The sequence below is a fragment of the Bubalus kerabau genome, chromosome 18 (assembly GCF_029407905.1).
Source record: "Bubalus kerabau isolate K-KA32 ecotype Philippines breed swamp buffalo chromosome 18, PCC_UOA_SB_1v2, whole genome shotgun sequence".
Taxonomy (NCBI): Eukaryota; Metazoa; Chordata; class Mammalia; order Artiodactyla; family Bovidae; genus Bubalus; species Bubalus kerabau.
Window position 1 is genome coordinate 25,705,513 of NC_073641.1, and position 27,489 is coordinate 25,733,001.

At 34.4% G+C, this 27,489-nt stretch overlaps 1 protein-coding gene across 1 annotated transcript in view; it reads right to left on the reverse strand.

Moving 5' to 3' along the window:
- The window catches only part of MTREX (Mtr4 exosome RNA helicase), a 94,116-nt gene that overhangs the window by 57,309 nt on the left and 9,318 nt on the right, over nt 1–27,489 (reverse strand). The window contains exons 4-12 of the mRNA XM_055555233.1: nt 25,929–25,991; nt 24,909–25,021; nt 8,838–9,012; nt 7,585–7,675; nt 6,239–6,363; nt 5,002–5,100; nt 4,475–4,577; nt 3,292–3,423; nt 1,387–1,466 (exon numbers count right to left, since the gene is read on the reverse strand). Of these exons, the coding sequence (XP_055411208.1) occupies nt 1,387–1,466; nt 3,292–3,423; nt 4,475–4,577; nt 5,002–5,100; nt 6,239–6,363; nt 7,585–7,675; nt 8,838–9,012; nt 24,909–25,021; nt 25,929–25,991 (981 nt within the window). The remainder of the gene's footprint in view (nt 1–1,386; nt 1,467–3,291; nt 3,424–4,474; nt 4,578–5,001; nt 5,101–6,238; nt 6,364–7,584; nt 7,676–8,837; nt 9,013–24,908; nt 25,022–25,928; nt 25,992–27,489) is intronic.

A 27,489-nucleotide genomic window follows, 5' to 3' on the forward strand; every position in this document is an offset into this window, starting at 1 on the left:
TAGTAGCTTTAATGTTTGTAACCTGGGACCCTTGAGTTAATTCTTTTTCTTGTTATAGCCCACCACACCTTTGCTCTGTAGGAATGCAACTTTATCTAATGCTTTTGGAGGGTGGCTCCTGACCAATCACCTTTAGAGAAAAATAAGTTTTCTGAAGAAAGGGTCTTAAAATGTTAACAGGCCTCCAGGCCAGAAGATGATGCAAATCACCTAAGCTTTTGCATATGATAAGTTTGCAGGAAGAAAGCCTGGCTTGCTGCATGACTCTACCCCTTCCCCCATTATCCTCTATGCATAACTTAAGGTATAAAAACTACTTTGGAAAATAAAGTGCGGGCCTTGTTCACCAAAAAAAAAAAAAAAAAAAAGAAGTGTGCTAGAATGACAAGGATATATAAAGACATGGCTCAGCCCTTAGATACTATTAACTCAGCTGGAAAGAAAAATCACAGTAAGATTCTGTAAGTTAAATACTATTTTAAATACCAAGAAACAAGCAGTGCAGTCTTATTGTAAAGACCACATAAATCAAAGCAATCATTTATAGCGTATGACCTTCCAATTTTTCTTTTCACAAAATAAAACTTTCACAAAGTATTAGGTTGGACTAAAAAATTAGTTCTCAGGATTGGATGCACATTAGAACAAGAGTTTCTGAAAGATTCTAATAATCAGGGCACACCAGATAGTTAAATCAGAAACTCTGGAGTGGCAACAAGGCATGAGTATATTTTAGAACTCCTAAGACAATTCTTACAGGCAAAAGAAAAGTGAAAGTGAAGTCGCTCAGTCGTGTCCGACTCTTTGGGACCCCATGGACTGTAGCCTGCCAAGCTCCTCTGTCCATGGGATTTTCCAGGCAAGGATACTGGAGTGGGTTGCCATTTCCTTCTCCAGGGGACCTTCCCGACCCAGGGATTGAACCCAGGTCTCCCACACTGCAGGCAGACTCCTTATGGCTGAGCCACCAGGGAAGCCAAAAGAAAAAACCACTTTAATTAACTAAAGAAAAGCAGAAATCAAGTTTTTCACTAAACATGATTTTCATTAGGTGTACTTTATTGTGTCTGCTACCCTTATGAATTAAGAAACTGACTGACTTAAAATTAGCATTTAAAAATTTCGTAGTATTAGGAACAGAAGCAGTAATTTCCAGATCATGCTAGCTTTCAGAGAAAAGTTCCTTCAAGGCAGCAAATCTTTCCTTCTGTCACCATCTTAGAAGTTCAAAACAAAAATTAAGGTATCATTTCAGTGCACAATGCAACATATTTACTGCAGTGTGCAAACAGTACAATATATGACACAGTAACAAAACCATGAACTACAAAGTGAATATATACTATCTGTTAATATCCACACTCTACTTAATGACATTAAACACACCTGAGGGAGCTTTTTGTCTTCATCAGACAAGCAGTCAATTGCATTACTGAAAACTTCTTCAACCATCTTCTTTTCCTCATCTAGGAGAGAAAATTCAATCGTATATAAACATCTAAGTGAGTTGGTGATACCAAATTTCACACACTGCAAAGAACAGAGTCATGAAGAGTAAAAGTAATGACTCAGGATTTAAGACAGAAGAGAAAGCACATCAAATTTATCACATAATTATTAACCAAAATTCACTGCCTTTAAAAACAGATCTAGCAGCTAGTCCATGAATAAAAGTGCTTTCTTATAAAAGCAGTAACAATAACTACACTAACTATATACATGCAATATTTAAGTGAAAAAATTACAGGACATGGGAATTATTTTTACTCACTATTGAGGAAAGTGAGACATACAGCAAATAATGAGCACTGGTATTAACTGTTAGATCAACTATTTCAAAGCCTATACTCTTAACCATTTATACTGCCTTCTTTACAGTGACTATTAACAGCCAAAAAATATTTGTTGACTTAATCAACACAAAACCCTGCAACAGCACATGCAGCACTGGTAGTGATAAGAAAATATTTCTAAGTAGAGCAACTGACTCAGTAAGAAAGACAAAAAATATTGGCTTTAGGTGGGCATATGGGTTATCTGCCATGTTATTTTTACCCATGGATAAGTAAAAATTAGCTTTAAAATGCATGGGATTGGGACTTCCCTAGTGGTCCAGTGGTTAAGAATCCACCCAGTGAACTAAGAGCCAACGTGCTGCGGAGCAACTAAGCCTGTGTGCCGCAACTACTGAAGCTCGAATGCCTAGAGCCCGTGACCCACAGCAAGAGGAGCAACTGCAGTGAGAAGCCTGCACACTCCAACTACAGAGTAGCCCCTGCTCACTACAGCTCGAGACAAGTCCATGTGCAGGAAAGAAGATCCAGTGCAGCCAATTTTTAAAAATACATGGCATTAGTTCTATGCCTTGATAGAGAAAACAAGAAAACTGAAATCTGATTTTGGATGACTGAAAATATTATTTACTTCTCACTGTATAGGATTGGAGAAGGCAATGGCACCCCACTCCAGTACTCTTGCCTGGAAAATCCCATGGACAGAGGAGCCTAGTAGGCTGCAGTCCATGGGGTCGCTAAAAGTCAGACACGACTGAGCGACTTCCCTTTCACTTTTCACTTTCATGCACTGGAGAAGGAAATGGCAACCCACTCCAGTGTTCTTGCCTGGAGAATCCCAGGGACGGGGGAGCCTGGTGGGCTGCCGTCTATGGGGTCGCACAGAGTATAGGATTAGATATGTAAAAGGCTGAAGTAAATGACAACTGGGTTGGTATTCAGCATGCAGCAATTTTTGCCTAGGATATACTACTATCTAGCTGTGTGACTTTTAAGTAGTTACATTTACAGTTAATATGTGGGAATAGTAAGTTGACTTGCTAGAAGTTTTTCTACTTTTTTCAAAAATTATGCCAGTTAGGTACAGGGGCAGGTCTTCCCGGTTTGGATTTCCAGAAGAATGAAACATAACAGAAGATAGTCTGACCAGGAGACTAACCTTAAGCAATCAGATAGAAAACCACAGTAACCAAAGAGCTATGGCAATAAAGTATAAGAAGGCATGAGCATGAGTCTTAATACTTCTTAGTAGGGTTCTTTGGATTTCATGTAGAACAAATATTTTATATATAGCTGTATACTTATCTTCCAATAAAAGACAGAAGAAAGGAAAAGAAATGGTAAATTGAGCCTTAAAGCTTTTACAAATATGACAGAATTACTGCTGTAACTGTAAAGTGAACTGCAAATCTCAGCAATACACAATTGCTGTCTTACCAGAAATATATTTACATTCACTTTCACATGGCATTAAAGCAATACTGAAATTATACACTACCTGTGTTGAAATCTAATTTGGTCATTTGAAGTGCATAAGCTTCACAATCTTTCTTACTAAAACTGAAAATAATAACAGGTTGAAAATTTCTTTCCATAATCATCTTCACAATCTTGAATACGTTTGATGGACCTGCAAAAAAAGTACATAAACTATGATGAAAAATTCACTCAAAATGGACCACAGACTTCATTGTAAAACTACAAAACTCTTCTATATATGTAGGAGTAAATCTTCATGATGTTGGGTAAGGCAAAGCATTCTTAAGATATGATAGCAAAAGCACAAGCAACAAAAGGAAAAAAATCAGGTAACTAGATTTCATCAAAATTTAAAACTTTTGTACTTCAATAGACACCAGCAATAAAGATACCCTTAACTTACAGAATGGGAGAAAATATTTACAAATCAGATATCTGATAAAGGCCTAGTATCCAGAATATATAAAGAATCCTTACTATTCAACAACAAAAAGAAAATCTAATTTTTGAATGCACCAAAAATTTAAATAGATATTTGTCATAAAATCATAAAATGGAATATTATTTAACAATAAAAAGGAATGATGTATTGATGTATTGATATATGCTATAACATGGATAAACTTGGGAAAAAAAAAGCTAACTGAAGGAAGTCAGATGCAAAAGACTGCATATATCATGATTCCATTTATATGAAATGTCTACAAAAGGAAAACAGAAATAGAAACTAGATTAGTGATTATTTAAGGTTGAGGGGTAGAGAAGAGATTGGGAGAAAATAAAGAATGACCACGAATGGGTATGGGGTTTCTTTCTGAATTAATGAAAATGTTCTAGAATTACAAAGTAGTTGCACAACTTTGTGACTATACTAAAACCCACTTAATTGCACCCTTAAAAAATGGTGACTTCAATAGTACATGAATTGTATTTCAATTAGAAAAATTGACTGTGATGACAGCTGCACAATTCTGTGACTATACGAACAACCACGGAGTTGCATACTTTACAGGTCAATTGTACAATGAACTCTCTCAACAAGTGTCATGTAGAAAAAAGACATAAGTTTTTACTCATTCAATTGTATCACATACTATCTAGACGTCTATATAGCTTCCAGAGGGGGGAAAATGTTTTTTAAAAAATGTAATTTGAAAATACAATTTTCATGTAAAATCCTCAAAAACAAAGTTCCAAGTTACCTTTTGTTCCTCCTTTTCGCCCCTTCTGATCTCCTTTTGCCAAATCACCAGCATCTCGAAGTACTTGCATTGCAGTATTAAAATTATCTTCTCTGAAGTCACCCTAGCATCACAAATATTTTTCTATATAACTTCACTAATACTTAATCATAATCCAAACTAATACTTAATCATAATCCAAACTTTTTTTTACCTCAAAACAAAGCTTCCTCAAATAAATAATTTAATAATAAAACTAGAAAAAACAAAACCATAAGATATCTGAAACATGTACAGAGCCCCTTATTTTCAAGGCATTTAAAAATACTGGAAAAGGAGGGGAATCTAATTCATGCATTTAAAAAATTTGAGTCTTAAATATAATTTTTGAAATAAAAATACATATACAAAGAAAATCAACAATAACTTTGGACTATAAAACTAGGGGAAAAAAAACAGATCTCTGCTCTTCTTCCCTAGTTTAAAGAAAAGTGGGTATAAACAGTTATGTGATATTAAAGATACAAGAATGATAATTACTCCCTTACATTTTCATCAACCACAAGGTGCAGGCCATCTCCCCCGGCTGGAAAAATATAGTGCTGTAATGGAGTAGGCCGATAATCTGTGTAAATTACATGACAAGGCTGTAAAAACAAAGAAAATGAAAATCAAGGACAAATACATGATTAGAGTTTCTATAATGATTTCATACTTCAGACCTATGATGCTGTAATTAAGGAAGACTTCTATTCCCAGGGATGGAGGAGCCTGGTGGGCTGCTGTCTATGGAGTCGCACAGAATCAGACACGACTAATGTGACTTAGCAGCAGCAGCAGTATGGCAACACAGAATGTACTGAAGTAAAATGGGACTTCTCGACCCCACAGAGACTTTTTACAGCTTTACTAAAACAGGAGGTTGATCTCTTCCAGAAGATTCACTGAGATTCTATCCTACAGGAGCAACATGGGTGTTACAAAAATACCACCAAAGAGGTAATAAATGGATAAAAATAAATTTGTGAACCTTCTGGTATAAAAGAAAAATAAGGGCAGAAAAATAAAATAAAGAATACATGAACAAATGCTTGTTATAAGGTCCTTTAATGCTCCTAAAATTGGACTAGAAAAGCAAAAAGGAAACTCAGTCAATAAAAAGTCTGCGTTTACATGAGAAAAATCAAACCACTCTCTCAAGAAGTGAAGTCAAAGTTGCTCAGTCCTGTCCACTCTTTGTGACCCCATAGACAATAGTCCATGGAATTCTCCAGGCCAGAATACTAGAGCGGGTAGCCTTTCCCTTCTCCAGGGGATCTTCCCAACCCAGGGATCAACCCCAGGTCTCCTGCATTGCAGGCAGATTCTTTACCAGCTGAGCCACCAGGCAAGCCCACACTCTCAAGAGAGGCCCAGCTTTTCTTCTGGTACCAAGGTCTTAGAGGAAATTTCCTACTAGTACTCATGGCTCCCTGTAGAAGGAGATGCAGTAGTTTACAAACCTGGCAAATCATCAGGATCAATTTGGGAGCTTCTGAAAGTTAAAAATTTCATGACCCAGGATCCTACTCTCAGAGATTTTGATGTACTGGGTTTGAGTTGGATTCAGAAATTTACACATATAAAAACTTAGTTGATTTTGATAAGCTTGCTTGCTTTGAAAAGCAGTTTTACATTAAAATGTCTTATTTATTCTAGGTAGCATTAGGAACAAAGTATAGGATATAGAAAGGCAAACTTGTAATATTTAAATATTGAAAAGATCAAAAAAGAGAAAGAAAATACCTGTTTATGTAAGTGGCAAATCCACTCAGCAAACTGTCGGGCATTTGGAATAGTAGCCGAAAGAAAGACATAGTGAACGTTATCAGGAAGCAAAATAATAGTTTCTTCCCATACGACACCACGCTCTGAAAAATACAAATATACCTTGGAATTCAACGTCACTTTATCATTTTCTCTCATGCTCAATTATCAGAAATGCAGATCACTTTACACAAAGATATTTTTAGCCACAGATCCTTACTGTAAACTACTTTCTAACCATGAACTGCATCTAGTAGAAAGTTAGTAGACTAGACCACCATAAACACAATGTACTCTGAAATAACGGCCTGCAAAAAAAGCAGCTCCAAATTGAATCCTGTTCAGTCTAACAAGAGTCCCAGGACAATGGAAACAGTATTTCCATCTCACTTAGAGAAGCAGAAGTTATTGGCTTACAGAAGGTCACAGAAACAGATTTCAAAGAAACACTATTACTATACCACAGTGTCTTTCAACTAAATTACCCTCATGATCTCTAGAGATGAAAGAAGGATTTGACTAGAGATGAAAGAAGGATCTGATAAACAACAAAACTGTAAGTCAGTTTTATTAAAGTGTAAAAAACAGACAGGAAAATCCATTTGAGAATTTCCTTCCAAATGAACAAATCAATAAAAGATTCATAATTTAAAAACAAAAATAACTTTATAATTTAATCTTTTGAATTTAATAAGAGTAAAATTTTACAAAGGGTAAATGATTTCTTAAATTGTATTATTTTTCCTATAAATACAGGTTAACTCAGTGCTTTAGCCAAATAAAAACTAAGCTTCAAGTGTGTACATATTAAACATTTAACTTTTAAATATGTTAATTTCTGCCACGTTCTACCTAAAATCCCAAGTATACTTACTTTTCCATTATAGTAGTGCAATAGTTCAGGTAAAGAGACTTTTTTTGTTGTTGTTCATTTTTATCTCATAATTCTCATTGTTTAAATCATAAACATGCATTTCTTAGTTTTTATAAAAAACTAAAATAAATTGATAAAAATCAAGAAAGTTAACTCTGTAGGCCAGCAGTTTTGGAAATTCTTTAATATTAGATATATTAGAGAACTCTCTATTAAAAGCAAACTAATTTTAATTTCATTTTAAAATCTGAAGTTGCATTTTCTCAACCAGAAGTTGTTACTATTCAAAAAGCTGTAACTGAATGAGGTCCAACCAGAAAAACTATATCATGTTATCCACAATTTAGTTTACTACAACTCTACCCATAAGAAAGTACGATAACTTGTTCAAAATTCCTAATTTCATTCTTAAATAACATGGCACACATCTCAATAACACTACAGAATATACCTGAATCTCTCATGTAATGAATTTCATCAAATATGACCCAAGCAACTTCTCGCATAACTTCAGAACCCCTGTACAGCATACTTCTCAAAATCTAAAAAAGAAGTAGAAGATTTAGCAGGATTCTGACGTACCAAAAACTCTTCTAACAAGAAATTTTGTATATTCTTTTTTAATAGAAACATTAAAATAATTTTAGAGCGTTACATATCTTAAGTATATAATACTCCTTTGCTTCTCAAGTTAGTAATCATATATAATCCATGGAGAGAATTATTATCAACTCCATATCCATATACCTTGAATATGAAGCTACTTCCTTTTATGTAAAGCACTTCACTCAAGACCTACACTTGCTAGGAAACAAAAGTAACTTAAAATCATCTTCTATCTAACACAATGAATCTCATACTGCTACTGATTTTTTCTACCTCATCTTAACAACATGAATACTTCCTAGCAACTGTTCTTCAGATTTCTGAGTTAAAGAAATTTTTCTATGGATGGAAGAAAGTTTTGAGAATGGAAAATAAACTCATCTTGGGGATCAAGATGAACATGAGCAATGCTTTCCGGCTGACTCTAAAACCAGAAGCTAATTTATGCTCTCTAGTAATTCAAGCATGTAGAAAAGTACTTAGTTAAGACAGCTAAGTGTCCAAAATATAAGATGCTATCAGATCAGATCAGATCAGATCAGATAAGTCACTCAGTCGTGTCCGACTCTTTGCGACCCCATGAATCGCAGCACGCCAGGCCTCCCTGTCCATCACCAACGCCCGGAGTTCACTGAGACTCACGCCCATCGTAAGTATATGCAAAACTTAACTGTGATTATGGGAAGAAGCTAAACATAACTGGGCATTTTTTAAAAAGCTATTTATCTATTTGTATCAACACTCAGATGCAAAAGAAAAAAAAATTCACAAAGAAGGTGCCACAACTTAATCAAAGGTATGTACTCCAATCATTGAAACTATATAAAACCATCAAACTATTATCATGTCACTGACAATATCCTTTAAAAATACTTTATGCAACTTTATTATATGATGACAGAAATAATGGAAATTTACAACTAAATTGAAACAATTTGTTGTAAGATAAACTCTCCTACCCCTTTCAAGTAAATCTACTCAGAAAGTATTGCCCTTTTACCTGTATAGAGCAAGTAACAAAACATTAGCTGTTTTAACTGATGAATCACATTAATTAAATTAAAAAGGAAAAATTAGATGAGACATCATATAAATTACCTCTGTGGTCATAACAAGACAGGATGCTGTAGGATTAATAGTAACATCTCCAGTCATCAGACCAACATCTTGAAATTCTTCATACATTTCACGGTATTTCTGGTTACTCAGGGCCTTAATTGGGCTAGTAAATATTACACGTTGTTTTTCTCTTAGCGCCAATGCAATGGCATATCTAAAAATGTGAAAATAAGTAAGAATAAACTGTTTACAAAAAACTCTTTAGAAGTATGTGATTTGATAAATTATATTAATATATAAATTGTGTCCAAATTTTTCCTCATTATCTAAAGACTTTGTAAAATATTAATGTCTTATTCTATTCACTTTCAACAAACTAGAATAATAATCATGACAAATCTGAAGAACAGTGGTCTAAATGAACAAAAAACATTTTTAACTCTGGTGTCTCGGAGTTAATGTAATTTAATTACTAATATCAATGAATTACTAATAGCTACCCTATTTCTTGGAAGCAAAATACCTTTGGCTCTGTAGATGGACCTCTAGAAGTTTACAGAGCCTCTGCTGCTGCTGCTGCTGCTAAGTCGCTTCAGTCGTGTCCGACTCTGTGCGACCCCATAGACGGCAGCCCACCAGGCTTCCCTATCCCTGGGATTCTCCAGGCAAGAATACTGGAGTGGGTTGCCATTTCCTTCTCCAATGCACGAAAGTGAAAAGTTAAAGTGTCCCTCAGTCGTGTCCAACTCCCAAAGACCCTATGGACTGCAGCCTACCAGGTTCCCCCGTCCATGGAATTTTCCAGGCAAGAGTACTGGAGTGGGGTGACAGAGCCTTTACCTGTCAGTTTTTACATAAAGACTATAAATATTTAATAAACACTGGAAAATGAGTTGTTTTTGAGTTTCACAAATAAGTTAATCATATATATCCACTTTGCACTTGTATCAGTTATCAACTCTGTCCCTGACTGGAAATTATACCAAGTTCCAATAGTTCTTTCATAAAGATTCATGCACTACAAGATAGTTTTTCTTTTTCAAAGAAAATTCAATTGAGTTAAATATTTAAATACACACCATGAAATCAGGACTAAACTTAGCACTGTGGTACATGTTCCTTATTTAAGATACAGTTCCTACCAACAATAGGCTTATGACAGATTTCAGGAGACAAAAACAATGTTCATCCCGATCATGCCCCCAAAGAGTGAAATAATTAAAAAATCAAAAGTTGTCCAAACATGGTGAAATATGAATAGTAAGAAATATACATCAAAGAGAAAAGAATATACAGATGCTGTAAAAAACGAGAAGACATAAAGAGAAACAGGAAAGTGTGATCAACACTTAAGAAAAAGAAGCAGTCATGAGAAACTGAGTGGGCCCAGATGTTGGACTTAGCAAACAAAGACTTCAAAGAAGCTGTAAAAGACATGTCCAAAAAATGTAAGGAAACCATGTTCTAAGAATTAAAGGACACAGGACAGTGATTCAAAGGGGCAATCTCAATAGAGAACTGAAACTACAACAACAAAACCAAATGAAAACTTTATAGATGAAAAGTAAAATAATATACAATTATGAAATGAAAAATCCACTAGATGGCTCAAGAACAGATATGAGAAGGCAGAACAAAGAATTTGTAAATATGAAGATAAATCAATAGAAATTATCAAAGCTAAAGAAAGAAAGAAACAGAAGAAAAACAAACAGACATTCAAAGATTAGTGGGACAACCTCAAGTGTTCCAACGTACGTGTGTGTGCACTCAGTCGAGTCTGACTCTTTATGGCCCCATGGACTGTAGCCTGCCAGGATCCTCTGCCCATGGAATTTTCCAGGCAAAAACACCTGAGTGGGCTGTCATTTCCTATTCCAGGGGATCGTCCCAACCCAGGGGTCGAACCCACGTCTCTGTGTCTCCTGCACTGTCAGGCAGATTCTTTACCACTAGTGCCACCTGGGAAGCCCTGTGTGTTTCAACAGAAGTACCAAACTGAGAAAGAGACAAAACAAACATTTTTTAAAAAAAATAACAATAAAAAAACTTCTACACTTGTTTTTTAAAAATATTAATCTATAGGTCCTTCCCTGGTGGCTCAGATGGTAAAGCATCTGCCTACAACGCAGGAGACCTGGGTTCAATCCCTGGGTTGGGAAGATCTCCTGATGAAGGAAATGGCAACCTACTCCAGTATTCCTGCCTGGAAAATCCCATGAATGGAGGAGCCTGTTAGGCTACAGTCCATGGGGTCACAAAGAATCAGACACGACTGAGTGACTTCACTTCATAGATCCAACGAACACAATGAACCAAAGCAGGAAAAACTTTGGAATCACATCTAGAAACAAACTGCTGACTGACAAAGACAAAAAGAAAGTCTTCAAAGCAGCAAAAGAAAAACAACTCAAAACATACAAGAGACCACCACCATAATTAAGGCTTACTTCTGATGGGAAAAAATGGAGTAGAAGGAAACAATAGAATGACTATCCAATAGTCAAACAGTAGAATGACTATCCAATATTCAAAAGAAAAAAACTGTCAATCAAGAACTATATATTCAGTGGCATTATCCTTTCAAAAATAAAAGCAAAACAAAGACATTTTCAAATAAAAATTGAGGGAATTCACTGCTAAAACATCAACCATACAAGAAATATTCTTAAAAAAATTTTTAACCAGAATCCAGAGAAAAGAATAGAGCTTAAAATAATAAATACGTGGGTAAATGTAAGACTTTACATACTTCTCTTTTATTCAATTAGTATTTTTTAAAACATAAAAGATTATTTAAAGCAAAAACATTATTTTAACATTGTATTATACTGGATTTATAGCAGGTAGCACAGTGGCAAAGAATCCACCTGCAATATAGGAGACACAAGTTTGATCCCTAGGTTGAGAAGATCCCTGGGCAGGAAATGGCAACCTGCTCCAGTACTCTTGACTGGAAAAATTCCACGGACAGAGGAGCCTAGTGGGCTACAGTCCATGAGGCTGCGAGTTGGACATGACTGAGTGACTGAGCACACATGCACACACAGCACGTATAGTTGAAATATATAGGTAGCAAAAATAGCACAGACAAGAAGAAATAAGGCTATCAATATTTTACAGAGATTGTGGCTGTGAGAATAATCACTAAACATGTAATTCAAAGGTTAAAAAAAATTAAATGAATTAAAATGGTATACTAAAAAATATTTGTTAAATATATTAGAAGGCTATAAAAACACGAGACATTACTAAAAAACAAAAGGCAAATATAAATACAATCACATCAATCATTAAATCAAATTAGTGAAATTATAAAGTATCTTTTTGAACCACAAAGAAGTTGAATTAGAAACCCCAAAATAGAAAGATGTATGGAAAACCAACAAATACTTGAAAGATAAAGATAAGAGGAAATAAAGAGAAATTAAAGAATGAATTAAATTGAAAATAAAACTCAAAATTTATAGGATGCATATAAAGCAGTACTAAGAGGGAAAATTAAAGTTTTAAACATGAATATTAGACAGGAAGAATAATCTAAAATCAATCTAATTGCACCTCAAGAAATTCCTTGGAAGACACAGATTACCAAAACTGACTCAACAAGAAAGGAAACTGAGCTTGAAATTTAAAAATTTTCCCATAAAGAAGGGCTTCCCTGGTAGCTCAGCTAGTTAAGAATCCACCTGCAATGCAGGAAACCCTGGTTTGAGTCGTGGGTCAGGAAGAACTGCTGGAGAAGGGACAGGCTACCTACTCCAATATTCTTGGGCTTCCTTAGTGACCCAGACAGTAAGGAATTCGCCTGCAATGTGGGAGACCTGGGTCTGATCCCTGAGTCAGGAAGATCCCCTGGAGAAGGGAATGGCTGATCACTCCAGTATACTGGCCTGGAGAATTCTACGGACAGAGGAGCATGGCAGGCTACAGTCCGTGGGACTGCAAAGAGTCGGACATGATTAAGTGACTTTCACTTTTACTGTCTCATAAAGAAAAGCCTAGGTAGTTCAGATGGCTTCATTAATAAGTTCTGTCAAACATTTAAAGAGAAAATACTAAACCTACACAAACTCTTAGAGAAAACAGACCAGGAGGGTCACTTCTCAACTTATATTATGAAGTCAGTATTAACATGATATCAAAACTAGACTCAGCTATTAAAAAGAATGCATTTCAATCAGTTCTAGTGAGGTGGATGAAACTGGAGCCTATTATACAGAGTGAAGTAAAACACCAATACAGTATATTAACATATATATATGGAATTCAGAAAGATGGTAACGATGACCCTATATGCGAGACAGCAAAAGAGATACAGATGTAAAGAACAGATTTTTGAACTCTGTGGGAGAAGGCAAGGGTGGGATGTGATTTGAGAGAATAGCTTTGAAACATGTATATTACCATATGTGAAACAGACTGCCAGTCCAGGTTTGATGTAAGAGACAGGGCGCTCAGGGCCGGTGCATTGGGATGACCCTGAGGGATGGGATGGGGAGGGAGGTGGAAAGCAGGTTCAGGATGGGGGACATATGTACACCCATGGCTGATTCATGTCAATGTATGGCAAAAACCACTACAATATTGTAAAGTAATTAGCCTCCAATTAAAATAAATTAATTAATTTAAAAAAATACAAGATACCCCAATAAATATGAATTTCAGATGAAAAAAAAAAAACTAGACAAAGATCTTGTTAAAAAAAACAACGAAAACTACATATCCAAATCTCTCATGAAGATTCAAAGAAATTCCAGAACAAAATATGAGTAAACTGAAACTGGCAACATTATATAAAATGATCAACTGCCATAAACATCTAGGTTTCTTCCAAGAATACAAGGATGGTTTAACAATAGGAAATTTGTAATGTACCACTTTAAAAGTATAAAAAGCAAACATCATATCCTTGCCTCTACAGATGGAAAAAGGATTTAATAAAATACAATGCTTCTTTTTTAATCCTCAATACACTTATTTTCCCCAGTTTTATTAAGATTTAATGATCTATAACATTATGGAAGTTTAAACTATATACTGTAAAATTTGATACACATATATATTGTGAAATGATTACCTCAATAAGCTTAATTTACATCCTTATCACCTCATTAATTACCTTATTTTTTCTGGTGAGAGCATTTAAGATCTACCCTCTTAGGAACTTTCAAGTATATAATACAGTATTGTTAACTGTAATCACTATGCTCTACGTTAGATACCCAGAACTACTCATCTTATACCCAGAAGTTTGTTTCGTTTCACCACTATCTTCCTACTTCCCCCACCCTGCCCATCTCAGTCCCTGGAAACTACCATTCAACTCTGTTTCAATAAATTCAACTTTTTTAGATTCCACATCTGAGATCACAAGTGTTTGTCTTTCTCTGACTTATCTGACTTAACATAATGCTCTCAAGGCCCATTCATGCTATCACAAACAGAAGGATTTCCTTCTCTGATGGCTAAATAATATTCCATTGTGATTGACTCTGTGTGTGTGTGTATGTATATGGATACAGACAGACAGAAACTACATTTTCTTCATCCACCCATCTGCTGATAGACAAAGCTTTCCTTGTCTTGGGTATTGTGAATAATGGGAATGCAGACATCTCTTCAAGATACTGGCTTCATTTCCTTTAGATACATACCCAGAAGTGGGATTGCCGAATTATATTCTATTTTTATTTTTGAGAAATCACCACCCTGTTTTCCACAGTAACTATACCAATTTATATTCCCACAAAATTGCACAAGGGTTTCCTGTTCTTCACAAACTTGCTAACACTCGTCATCTCTTGTCTTTTTGATAACAGCCGTTCAAATGGGTGTTTTTTTAATTCTTTCATTTGTTCCCAATTAAGAATAGAAAGGAACTTACTCAACCTGATAAAAGGAACCTAGGAAAAAGCTAGTTAAATTACACTTCATGGTGAAACACTGAATGCTATTCATTTAAGATCAGGAACATCCAAGGATTTCCACTGTCACTACTACTATTCAACACTGTACTGGATTTTGCCAACGCAATAAGGAAACGAAACAGATGGGATAAAACATCAGCAAGAAACAGAAAAAACTGTCTTTATTCACAGACAATATGACCAACTATGTAGAAAATCTTATGGAATATGCAAAGTTACTATAACTTGTTAGTAAGCCAGTTTATTAACAAAGTGACAATATAAAATATTAACATATAAAAATAAACTGTACTTCACAAGCCATTAGCAACCCAAATATCAACTTAAGGAAGAATGTCATTTGCAACAGCACAAAGCAATAAAATATTTAGAGATTTAAGAAAAAAATGTGTTAAAAAAGAGGAAGATGTATAAAATCTGTACATAAACTACAAAATATTGCTGAGAGAAATTAAAGATGTGAATAATAAATAATATACCATGCTAATGGACTGGAAGAGTCTATAATAATGTTAAAATGAAAATTCTCCCCAAATTAATCTATACAACACAATCAGCATAAAAATGCAAGTAGTCGTTTTGGGTAGAAATTAATACACTAATTTAAATTTTTATTGAGGAACAAAAAGGACCTAGAAGAGCCCAAACAATTTTAAGAATAAAGTGAGAGGACTCTAATTACCTAAATTTTATACATACTTTAAAGCTATGGTAATCAAGATAGCATGGACTGGTATAAGGATAGACACAGAAATAAACAGAACAGCAAGTTCAAAGCCAAACCTATACATTTATGGTCAGTGCACTAGGATTTCAACAGTCAATTCAATTCAAAGACAATTCAGTGGGAAAATCATCATTTTTTCAACTGGAACAATTATCCACATACAAAAAGGTTAATTTAAACCCCACCTTTACCTCACATCATACATAAAAATTAATTCAAAGGAAATCATAGCTTTAAGTGGAATGGCTAATACTATAAACTTCAAGAAAATAAAAGGGAAAATATTTGTGATATTGGGATAGGCATAAATGTCTTAAGTATTGATATCAAAAGCATGATCAATTCATAAAAGAAAATACATGAGAAGTTGAACATCAAATTTAAGATCTTTTGTGCTACAAATGATACCATTAAGATAATTTAAAGAATTATTTATGATGCAATAAGACAAACAATTCAATTTTAAAACTCAGCAAAGACTGAAATAGATATTCATTTAAGATATACAAATGGGTGATAAGCAAATGAAATGATACTTAACATTTTATTAGTCATCAAAGAAATTTAAAACCACTGTGGAACATCATTAGATATCCACACTAAAACAGGTATAATCAAAAAAGATTATGCCAAGAGGTGGTTAGGACTAAGAGAAACAGGACATAAGAGAAACATAAGATTCCTTATCCATTATGACAGGAATACAAAATGGTACAGCCACTTTGGAAAACAGTCTGGTCATTTACTGAATCGTTAAATATACATTTGCCATAAAATCCAACAATTACTAAGTATTTAATCTAAGTATCTATCTACCCAAGAGAAATAAAAACGTGTCTACATAAAGACCTGTATATGTATGTTCATGTCAGAATTACTTAGAATGGTCAAAAATGCAAAACAATTCAAATTTCTATCAAAGGAATAAACAAAATGTCCTGTATCCATAAAATGTAATATGACTTAATCAATAAAAAGAAATGAACTAATGATATATGCAATATGAATGAAACTCTACGTATTATTTTAAACAGAAAAAGACACAAAAGACTCCATATTACATGATTTCATTTATATGAAACTTCTAGAAAAGGCAAAACTATTTAGGCAAAGCGGATCAGTGCCAGCACTGGAGACGGAGGCAGGGTGAACGCACACACTCATAAGAAAACTAGGGACAGCAGCCTAAAACTGCTGAGGGTTGCACAACTGTACAAATTTATTAAAACTCAGTAAACTATATACTTAAATGGGTGGATTTCATAATATTTAAATTATATAATAATAAAGCTAATGCTTTTTAAAAAAGCTTTACATAGAAAAAGAAAAATAAACAGGGTCAGGAAAACTACTCAATTACCTAGGTAAACAACCTGGTACCAATATATTAATCTAGCATCAGACTTATAAATGAAATGTACTTGTTATAGTTATCAGCTAACATTGGAGTTTACCTTAAGTTCTTGAATTCCTAGGGGAAATCTTTATCTGAGATCCATGAACCACTCACTGAAATCACAAAATCTGGTACGTACATACAAATATACACTTCATTGGAGGTTTTTATTGAGGTAAAATTCATAAAACATAAAACTGTTTTAAAGTGCACAACTGAGTGGATTTTAGCACATTCACTACGCGGTGCAACTACCACCTCTATCTGATTCTTAACATAATTCTCATCCCTCCAAAAACCCCATATTCATTAAGCAGCTACTTTCTGCTCCCCTCCTCTAAATATTCCCTGGCCTCCACCAATCTGCTCTCTCTCTAAGAATTTACCTGAAATATTCTACACAAACGGAATCAAATAATATGTGACCTACTGAGTCTGGCTTCTTTTACTCAGCATAACGTTTCTGAGGTTCATCCACACTGTAGCATGCATCAGTATTTCAATGCTGCCATGGCTGAGTAGTATTTCACTGTACAGATACACCATATTTATTTATCTATTCATCCACTGATGGACTTTTGGGTTGTTTCTACCTTTTTTTCATTATTGTGAACAGTACCGCTGTGAACCTTCATGTATAAGCATCTGTGTTATTTGTTTTCAATTCTTTGGCGTAATACGCCTAGGAGTGGAACTGCTGAGTTGTACAGTAATTCTATAAGTTATCTTTTTGAACAACTACTAGACTGTTTTCCACAGCAGGACTCAAGAGCTTTCAAAAGTGTCTATAACCCTGGTGAATTTCTTAAAATCTCTTTACAGTCTCCTAACTCAGAGTAAGCCTCTGACTATGTGGATCACAACAAACTGTGGAAAATTCTTCAAGAGATAGAAATACCAGACCACCTGACCTGCCTCCTGAGAAATCTGTATGCAGGTCAAGAAGCAATAGTTAGAAGTGGACATGGAACAGACTGGTTCCAAATTGGGAAAGGAGTACATCAAGGCTGAATATTGCCACTCTGCTTATTTAACTTATATGCAGAGTACGTCATGCGAAATGCTGGGCTGGATGAAGCACTAGCTGGAATCAAGATTGCCTGGAGAAATACTAATAACCTCAGATACGCAGATGACACCACCCTTATGGCAGAAAGCAAAGAGGAACTAAAGAGCCTCTTCATGAAAGTGAAAGAGTGGAGTGAAAAAGTTGGCTTAAAATTCAACATTCAGAAAACTAAGATCATGGCATCCAGGCCCATCATTTCATGGCTAACAGATGGGGAAACAATGGAAACAGTGACAGACTTTACTTTCTTGGGCTCCAAAATCACTGCAGGTGGTGACTGGAGCCATGAAATTAAAAGACGCTTGCTCCTTGCAAGAAAAACTATGACCAACCTAGACAGCATATTAAAAAGCAGAGACATTACTTTGCCAACAAAGCTCCGTCTAGTCAAAGCCATGGTTTTTCCAGTAGTCATGTATGGATGTGAGAGCTGGGACTATAAAGAAAGCTGAATTGATGCTTCTGAATTGTGGTGTTGGAGAAAACTCTTGAGAGTCCAATGAACTGCAAAGAGATCCCATGAACTGCAAAGAGATCGAACCAGTCCGTCCTAAAGGAAATCAGTCCTAAATATTCATGGAAGGACTAACGCTGAGGCTGCAACTCCCAATACTTTGGCCACCTGATGCAAAGAATTGACTCACTGGAAAAGACCCTGATGCTGGGAAAGACTGAAGGTGGGTAGAGAAGGGGACGAGAGAGGATGAGGTGATTGGATGGCATCACTGACTCAATGGACATGAGTTTGAGCATCCTTCAGGAGCTGGTGACGGACAGGGAAGCCTGGCATTCTGCAGTCCATGGGGTCTCAGAGTCAGACACGACTGAGCGACTGGACTGAACTGAACCCAAGAGTATGAAAGCAGGTTTTAACATACACTGGAAAATTTCCTATACTGAAAATCTCTATGCTTTAGTAGCAAAAACTAAAGCAAAGTTACACTAATGCCCAGAATTCTAACATCTATATATGCTGGCTTCAAATGGATAATGCACCAACTACTATACACCTGTACACTTCTCAAAGTGAGATAAAATAACTGAACTAAAAACAGTCAAAGCTATAATTTGTGCCTTAGGAGGAGACAAGCTTCTGACTTCAGTACCTTCTAAAAAGGAATGGACAATAAAAAAAATTAGTCCTATTCCACTGGATAGAACTAGGGTAATACTGGACCATAATGTGTCTGAATCTAACAAACAGATCAAGACTACTCTGCAATTGGCTAATACTGTTTCAATGATAATCTAAGATCCAAAGCTTTACTCCTCTAACTCCCTTACAAAAAGAAAACTTTTGAGTTACACCTCAGCCAAGGTCTAAAAAGACTAATATACAGTACTCAGGCTCTGACTATCTGAAGGACGATATTCCAAAACTCATGAAAAATATCCACTACTATGCCAAGGTAAAGGCACTGCTGAACAGGGTGATTGGTGCAATTTTTATGTTTTTTTTCCTTTATGATCTTCTTCACTCTTCATGAGATCACTGTTAAGAACACTTAATTCAGCTGTTCAACAGGAAACCTGTAATTTCTCCATGATGAAGAAATAAAATATATTATAAATTATTAAGAGTTAACCTGTGAACAAAAACTGACTTCTGAAAAGGTGCCAAGATCGAGGGGAGAAAATAGTCTTTCAACAAATGGTTCTGAGGCAACTGGATAGCCACATGAAAAAAATGAAGTTGAACCTTTACCTTATAGATTATACAGAAATGTAAAACCTCAAAAAGGATCAAAGAACTAATAGCTAAAATTATAAAATTCTTAGAAGAAAATATAGGCATAAATCTTTGTGGTCTTGGATTAGGCAATGCTTTCTTTAAAATAACATGAAAAGAAAACAGACAAATTGCACTTGGTCAAATTAAAGACATTTGTCCCTCAAAGAATACGCTTAAAGTAAAAGGATGACTTATAGAAAAAGAGAAAATGTTTGCAAATCATATATCTGACAAGGAACTAGCATCAGAATACAAAACAACTATCACAACTAAACAAGGCAAACAACCTAATGAACAAGTAAAAAAGGACTTAAGCAGATACTCCTCCAAAGACATACAGAAGGCCAATAAGCATACTAAAAAATGCTCAGTATCATTCGCCATCAAGGAAATACAAATCAAAACCACGAGATATCACACTCACAACTAACAGAATAACTATTATCAAAAAGGCAAGAAATAACAAGTGTTGGTAAGGATGTGGAGAAAAGGGAACCCTCGTGTACTACTGGTAGGAATGCATACTGGTGCAGTCATCATGGAAAACAGTGTGGAGATTCCTCAAAATATTAAAAATACAACTGTCATATGATCCAGCAATTCCACTCCTGGGTATTTATCCAAAGAAAACAAAAACACTGGTAAGAAAAAATATGCATGCCCCTATGTTCACTGCAGCATCATTTACAATTGTCAAAATACAAAAGTAACCCAAGTGTCATCAACAGATGAATGGATGTGGTATATGTGTATGTGTGGAATATTATTAAGTAATAAAAAAGAATGAAATCTTGCCATTTGCAACAACACAGATGGCCTTAGAGAGCATTGTGCTAAGTGAAATAAGTCAGAAAAAGACAAATATTATATTGTTTTACTTATATGTGGAATATAAAAAATAAATGAACAAACATAAAACAGAAATAGTTATAGATACAGAAAACCAACAGGTAATCACCAGAGAGGAGGGTAGTGAGGGGTGGAAAAAAACAGGTGAGGAACCTTAAGACGTATAAACTTGCAGCTATAAAATAAATGAGTCATAGGTGTGAAAGATATAGTGTGAGAATCTAGTCTAATAATTATGTATCTTTTTATGGTGACATAGTGTAAACAGACTTACCATTGTGACCATTTTGAAATGTACAGGAATATCACATCACTATGTTGTGTAACAGGAAATAACAGTGTTGCAGGTCAATTATACTTCAAAACAAATGAATTTACAGAAGAAGATCAGATCCGTGGTTACCAGATGTGGGGGCAGGCGGGAAATGGGATGAAGATGGTCAAAAGGTAGAAACTTCCATTTCTAAGTAGTAGAGATGTAATGCACAATATGATAAACATAGTTAACACTGCTAGGAGTTATATAAAAAAGTTAAATGAGTTCTTTTCTCATCACAAGAAAAAATTTTTCTATTTAGTTCTGTATCTATACAAAATGATGGATGTTTACCAAATCATCATTAATTATAGTCATTTTAGGATGCACGTAAGTCAGATCATTATGCTGCAATCTTTGAACTTATACAGTGCTTTGTGTCAGTTTTATCTCAATAAAACTGAAAGAAAAATTATTTTAAAATAAACTTCACATATTGGAAATTAGAATAATGAACACTATATAGGATTATATCACTACCAATACCCACAGAACATTAATCTTATCTAGAAATAAGTAACATTATTGTGCTTTTTTCTTTCTGGAATTCTTTTCAGAAACCTAACTAGTTCACCTTGCAGAATGTTCTGTATTATTCTGATTAAATCCACATTTAAAAAGTTTTTATTTAAAACAATCATAAAATAAGTTTACTACATAATCAATTTTTTAAAAAAGGTAGTAACAAGTGTTGGCAAAGACATGGAGAAACTGAAACCCTCATATAACTACGGGAATATAAAGCGATGCAGCTGCTATGGAAAACAGTTTGGTGATCCCTCAAAAAGTTAAACACAGAATCAAACATGACCAAGTAATTCCATTCCTAAGTATATACTGAAGATAAGGAAAAAGATGTGTTCAAACAAACACTGGTACATAAACATTTCTAAAAGCATCATTCATAATAGCCAAAAAATTGGAAACACTCATACATCTATCAACTGATGAATGGATAAACAAAATGTGGTATATCATACTATATAATTAATCAGTCACAAAATATTAGCCATAAAAAGGAACTCAATTCTGATGTATACCACAACACAGATGAATCTTAAAATCATCATCCTTAGTGAAATAAAACATAAACAAAAAGCCATATATCATATGATTCTATTTAAATAAAATACCCAGAAAAGGTAAATTCATACAAACAGAAAGCAGACTGGTGGCTGAAAGAAACTGGAGCTAAGGGAATGGGGAATGACTGATTAATGGGTACGTGGTTTCTTTTTGCCATGGTCAAGACATTCATGAACTAGATATTGGAGACAGTTGCACACATTAAGGAAAAACAAGTTAACCCACAGAAGTCTATCTGCAATAGACTGCAAAATCCCATCCACATTAAAGAGCAGAACCCACTTTCAGAATGGCCCAGTTCCTCTCAAACTTTAACAGACGTATGCATCAACTGGTGATCTTGTTAACGTGCAGATTATGATTCAGTAGTTCTAGGGTGGGGTGTGAGATTTTTGCCTAATTTAGCTAGTAGGTGATATGCATGCATCTGGTCTAGGACCATACTCTAAGTAGTAAGACTCTAGAACAATGGTCTTTACATACATTTTAGAAGAAAATATAACACCTATCAAAAAACTTAAAACACAAACAATACATATTTATTTTACACATTAGCTAAGAGAACTACTATAGTAATAGAGACCATGTATTAAAAATAATACAGAAAATATCTACTTATTTTCAGCATGGAGTAACAAGGACTGGGTTTACCTACCCACCTGTAACAACTGCAAAATAGGATAAAACATGTGAAACAATGATTTCGCATACTGAATAATCACAGAGTAATCCCTGAGAAGAGGGAAGTAAATGACATAATCTCAGATTATTGTCCACAGAGTTTCCAAGTCACAGTTCCAGGAGATGAACCTTGAAGGTTTTCGGAAGTTAAGCGGACACTGGGAGTCTGGGAAGCTATGGCAGCTACACTGCAGCTCAAAATAACCAGAGAGGAAAGAGGTAGGCAAAGGGAAAGCTCTGAACATCTGCTGAGCATTCTGGTGTCTTTAAATAAGTAATAATCAGTGAATAAGTGTTAGGAAACAACTTGAAGCAATGGGAAAAAACCACCAAATGGAGTGGAACTAAAAAAATGATACAATCTTCAGAGCTGGGAGTAACTCAGGTTCCCACTAGCCATGGTGGAAAAATTCGTAATTCATAAGATACTGGCTAGAATATCAAGAAATACGTTAAAAAGTGGAGAAAAGTAGCCTTAAGTTAAATGCTTCTCTAGCCCTGACTAAAATCATAAAAGCCTTGGAAGAATTACATTTTTCTCCAAGTAACTGTATCCCACAACAAACATCAAGAATATTAATAGAAATGCAAAAATAGTCATCACCCAAGAAGGTAAAATTCACAATGTCTTGTGAATTAAAAAATAGAAGGAGGCAAATATAACAAATAAGGAGTAAAAATAAATAAATGAAAAGGCATCCAAAAATGAGACAGAAAACAGAATCAGTAAATGAGGACACAGAAAATTACCATTACAGTATAACTGTATTCTATATATTCAAGAAAACTGAGGAAAGATTCAATAGCGTGCTTAAAAGAAATACTAAAAATATTAAAAGACACGAACCAAAATTTTAGCACGAAAAATCTAAATCTGAGATGAAATAAACTGGATAGAATTAAAATCAAATTAGACATTGCAAAAAAAAAAAACAAGAATAAACTTAAAGCTCTCCAAAATGAAACACAGAGAATAAACAAAAAATAATAAGTATCAGTGAGCTCTGAGACAACTTAAAATGACTAATACAAGTTTAAGTGAGGTCCTCTGAGTACTAAAAAGGGGTACTATTTTAAGCAAAAAATAGTTGAAATTTTTCCAAATCTGATGAAAACAAACAAACCTACAACCTGAGAAGCCAAACAAATTCAAGCATTAAGAAATATGAGAAGAATTATGTAAAGTCACGTCATAATTAAACTGCCAAAAGTCAGTGATGAAATTAAAAACAGCCAAACATCACATCAGAGCAGTATGTAAAGCAGCAGGAAAACACTGATTTATAATGATGGGAAAAGTCAATTAATTGAAACAGATCAGGAAATAACACAGATGAAAGTAATAGTAAGAAGGAATATTTAAACAGTTTTTAAACTGTATTCTGTTGTTTAAGAAGCTGGAGGAAAGTTAAGTAGACACATGGAAAACACTAAACACACATACAAATGAACTTCTAGCAAAGAAAACTATACATGTCTCACTGAAAAGGATTAAGGACAGATTAGGTGATGCAGAAGCAAAGATTAATGAATCTGAAGATAGAGCATGAGAAAAGACCTGAAATGAAACACAGAAAAAATGAACACAGAATTAGTGAATCATGACCAATATTCATGACTGATGGGATATTTACAGCACTAAATATCTATATTAGAAAAGGAAAGGTCTGAAATTAATGACCTCACCTGCTTTCTTTAAAAAACTAGAAAAAGATCAAATAAAGCCCAGAGTAATAAGAAAGGAAATAAAAAGTCTAAATTTACTTACAGAAACCAAATAGAGAAAATTTAAACTTTTAAAGAGTATGGTAAGAAACAAAGCTATCTTAAGAGTCTATTTTAAAACTACAAAGAGAGCAAGAGAAGAAGAAAGGAACAGAGGGAAACTACAAAACAGCCAGAAAACAATTAGCAAAATGACAGTACATACACACTTACCAATAATAAAATGTAAATGGACTAATTCTCCAATCAAAAGACAGAATGGTTGAATGGATTTAAAAAAAAAAGAGCCACCTATATGCTGCATATAGGAGACTCACTTCAGATGCAGGACACACAGACTCAAAAGTGAAGGAATGGAAAAAGATATTCCATGCAAACAGAAACCAAAAGAAATTCTCAGTAGCTACACTTACATAAAACAAAATTAACTTTAAAACTGTAACAACATACAAAGAAGGACATTACATAATGATAAAGGGGCCAACCCAACAAGACAATATAGTATTTATAAATATTTATGCACCCAACACAAGAGCACCTAAACGTACCCAGCAAATATTAACAGTCCTAAAATCCCATTTAAAAAGAAAGCTACTCACTCAGCACAAACAGTTTTTCCTGCTGATGTATGTGCAGATACTAAAACAGACTGATTATTATCAACACACTGAATGGCTTCTCTTTGAAAAGCATCAAGAATGAATGGATATTCCTATAAAAAAAATTAATATATGTATGAAGATACCTTGCCACATCAGAACATACTTAAAACCAAGAGATGCTACCCCCAGAAGCGTTATGGAAGCATTTATGAGTCTACTTGGGAAACAAACATTCTATCCACTAGAGAAAATTAGGAAGAATTAAAAAGAAAACTTTAATGAGACAGAATATGTTATTTCTTCTGTCTAATCTTTCAATTATTATATTATGCTTACACATATACTAATTACAACATGATTATTACCATATATTAAGAACATGCTTTATGGGAGGCACTGTGGAACACATTTCCCACATATTAATCTCCACAGCAACTCCTAACATAGGTATAATTTTCTTTCCCAGCTGGGAACACTCAGAGTGTGAAAAGTCAAGTCCTCAATGAAGTTCACTCATCAGAGGCAGAATAATGTATCTATCAGACTTTAAAAATTCAAGTTTACTGCACAGTACTGCCTTTTTTACTTAAAGAAAATGACTTGGAAAACCTACACTACTCTTTTATAGTCTATCAGGGATTCAAAATACATTTAGTATCAGCATTAGAGTTTAAGTTTCATTAGAAACTTGTTAGACTCCAGAACTGTATGCAAAACATCTTGTACATATGCATTTTTTTCTAGAGAAAGATTGATACTTTTCATTAGATTCTTTGAAATGGCTGAGAATTATGCTTAAAAATCTTATCACATGATGCTTGGTTTTCAGTATGGTTGTTTACTGATTTGGTTCTCACCATATCTGACTTCAAGTGGAAGCTTCAGAGTGTGTATCTACATACACATACACACAAACACACACAGAAATATAAAAATCTCATTTTAAAGTTTACCTTTAAGATTTTTAGGAAAACAGACTCACAAAACTGTACCAACTGTACCGCTCAAGGTACAAACCTTTGCAGCTTTTCCAACTCGAGGTTTAAGTGGTAGATAATCTTCATCTGCAGGAAGTGCAACCTGATGTTTAAAAAAAAAAAATTTACCATTCAAGAATTGATGCATTCAGCATACCATAATTAATGATGGTTTGAAAAATAAAGGTGATGAACTAAAGTGTTGCTGACAGTCTTAGACACTACAAAATTAAATAACCATCTTCAAGAACAAGGCAAATGCAAATGTTACAACATTCCAAAAAAGTGTTTACCTAATAGTTATGTAATCAAAAGCATTTAAGTCTACCTCCCAAAAGAAACTTTATTAAGTTCTAGGACTTATCTCAGCTATCTTTGTATATTCTGTGTCTAATGTACTTCTTGACATTAATGAATGCTCAAAAAAGCTAAATGGACATAAAAAGGGATGCCACTATATGAAAGAAAACTATATAGAATAAAGTATTCCCTGCAACAGGAAATTAATTTTCCTCTAGTGAAGATTAAGATCTGCAGAGCAGTTCACAATATACCTGAATTCCCAAGACTTAAGCCAAGTAGTGTATAAATAATAAGGGCAAAGTAAGGTACACAAAGAAGTCAGAAATCCTTTCTAAGAGCAAAATTTCAACAAACAATTATGAGATAAGATTAGCTGTCTTAGAAATATTGAGAGGTTGTTGGTAAACTTGCAATTCAATTGCAATCAAGATGATGTGTGCAGCATTTCAAAAAGCAGTAAGTGGAACCTGACTATAATTAAGTGAAACAATAAATTATGAAACCTAATGTAAAATATCTAATATAATGAATGTATTAAAAGAAATGTGACACTCTAAATGGAATCTACAAAGGGGCAGAGTTTGGAAGCTTATCCAGCATGCACTACAAAAGGGTAAATTCAAGAGGTGTTTTTATTAGTGAATGAACCTTTCTGGGGGATAGGAATAGTTTTCATCAATCTTTTCCTTAAGACTACATATTCTCCTTTTATGACTCTCAGAAACTTCTAAGTAGCTTCTGATTCCCAGGTAGTTTGATAGTAAGAGGATTACTTATCCATTAATTTTAGGAAATGTCCTTCTTTTGCTCCACTATACCATGAGTACGAAAGTGACTGTTCTAAAGAGCACAATCGCTGGCACACTGAGAAAATCAAATTTCTGAATCTGAAAATCTTAGGACTAGATCTTCAATCATGGTATGATCCAATTTCACTTCCCTCACATTTCTCCTTGATACTTGCTATGACATGAACAAAAAACATTAACACAAAGCAATTAAGATTTTAACATCTCTGAGATTTAATAGCAACAACAACAACAAATTGTGTTTTCACATGTATGAGAATCAGTTTTATTTTTATTCTCTGAAAACAGGGTAACACTAACGTAAGACAGATAGGGAGAAGAGAAACCTACAGGGACTAAGGAGTCAGAAAAAAAGAAAACCAACAGAAAAATAAAAAATCAAATAGACTTAGCAATCAGTTACTGGCGATTTTTGCCAGAATAGTTCGAAAGACATGGAGAAAGAAGAAACCTAACTACAGTAGACTAAAAGATGACTGGAGACTAGGA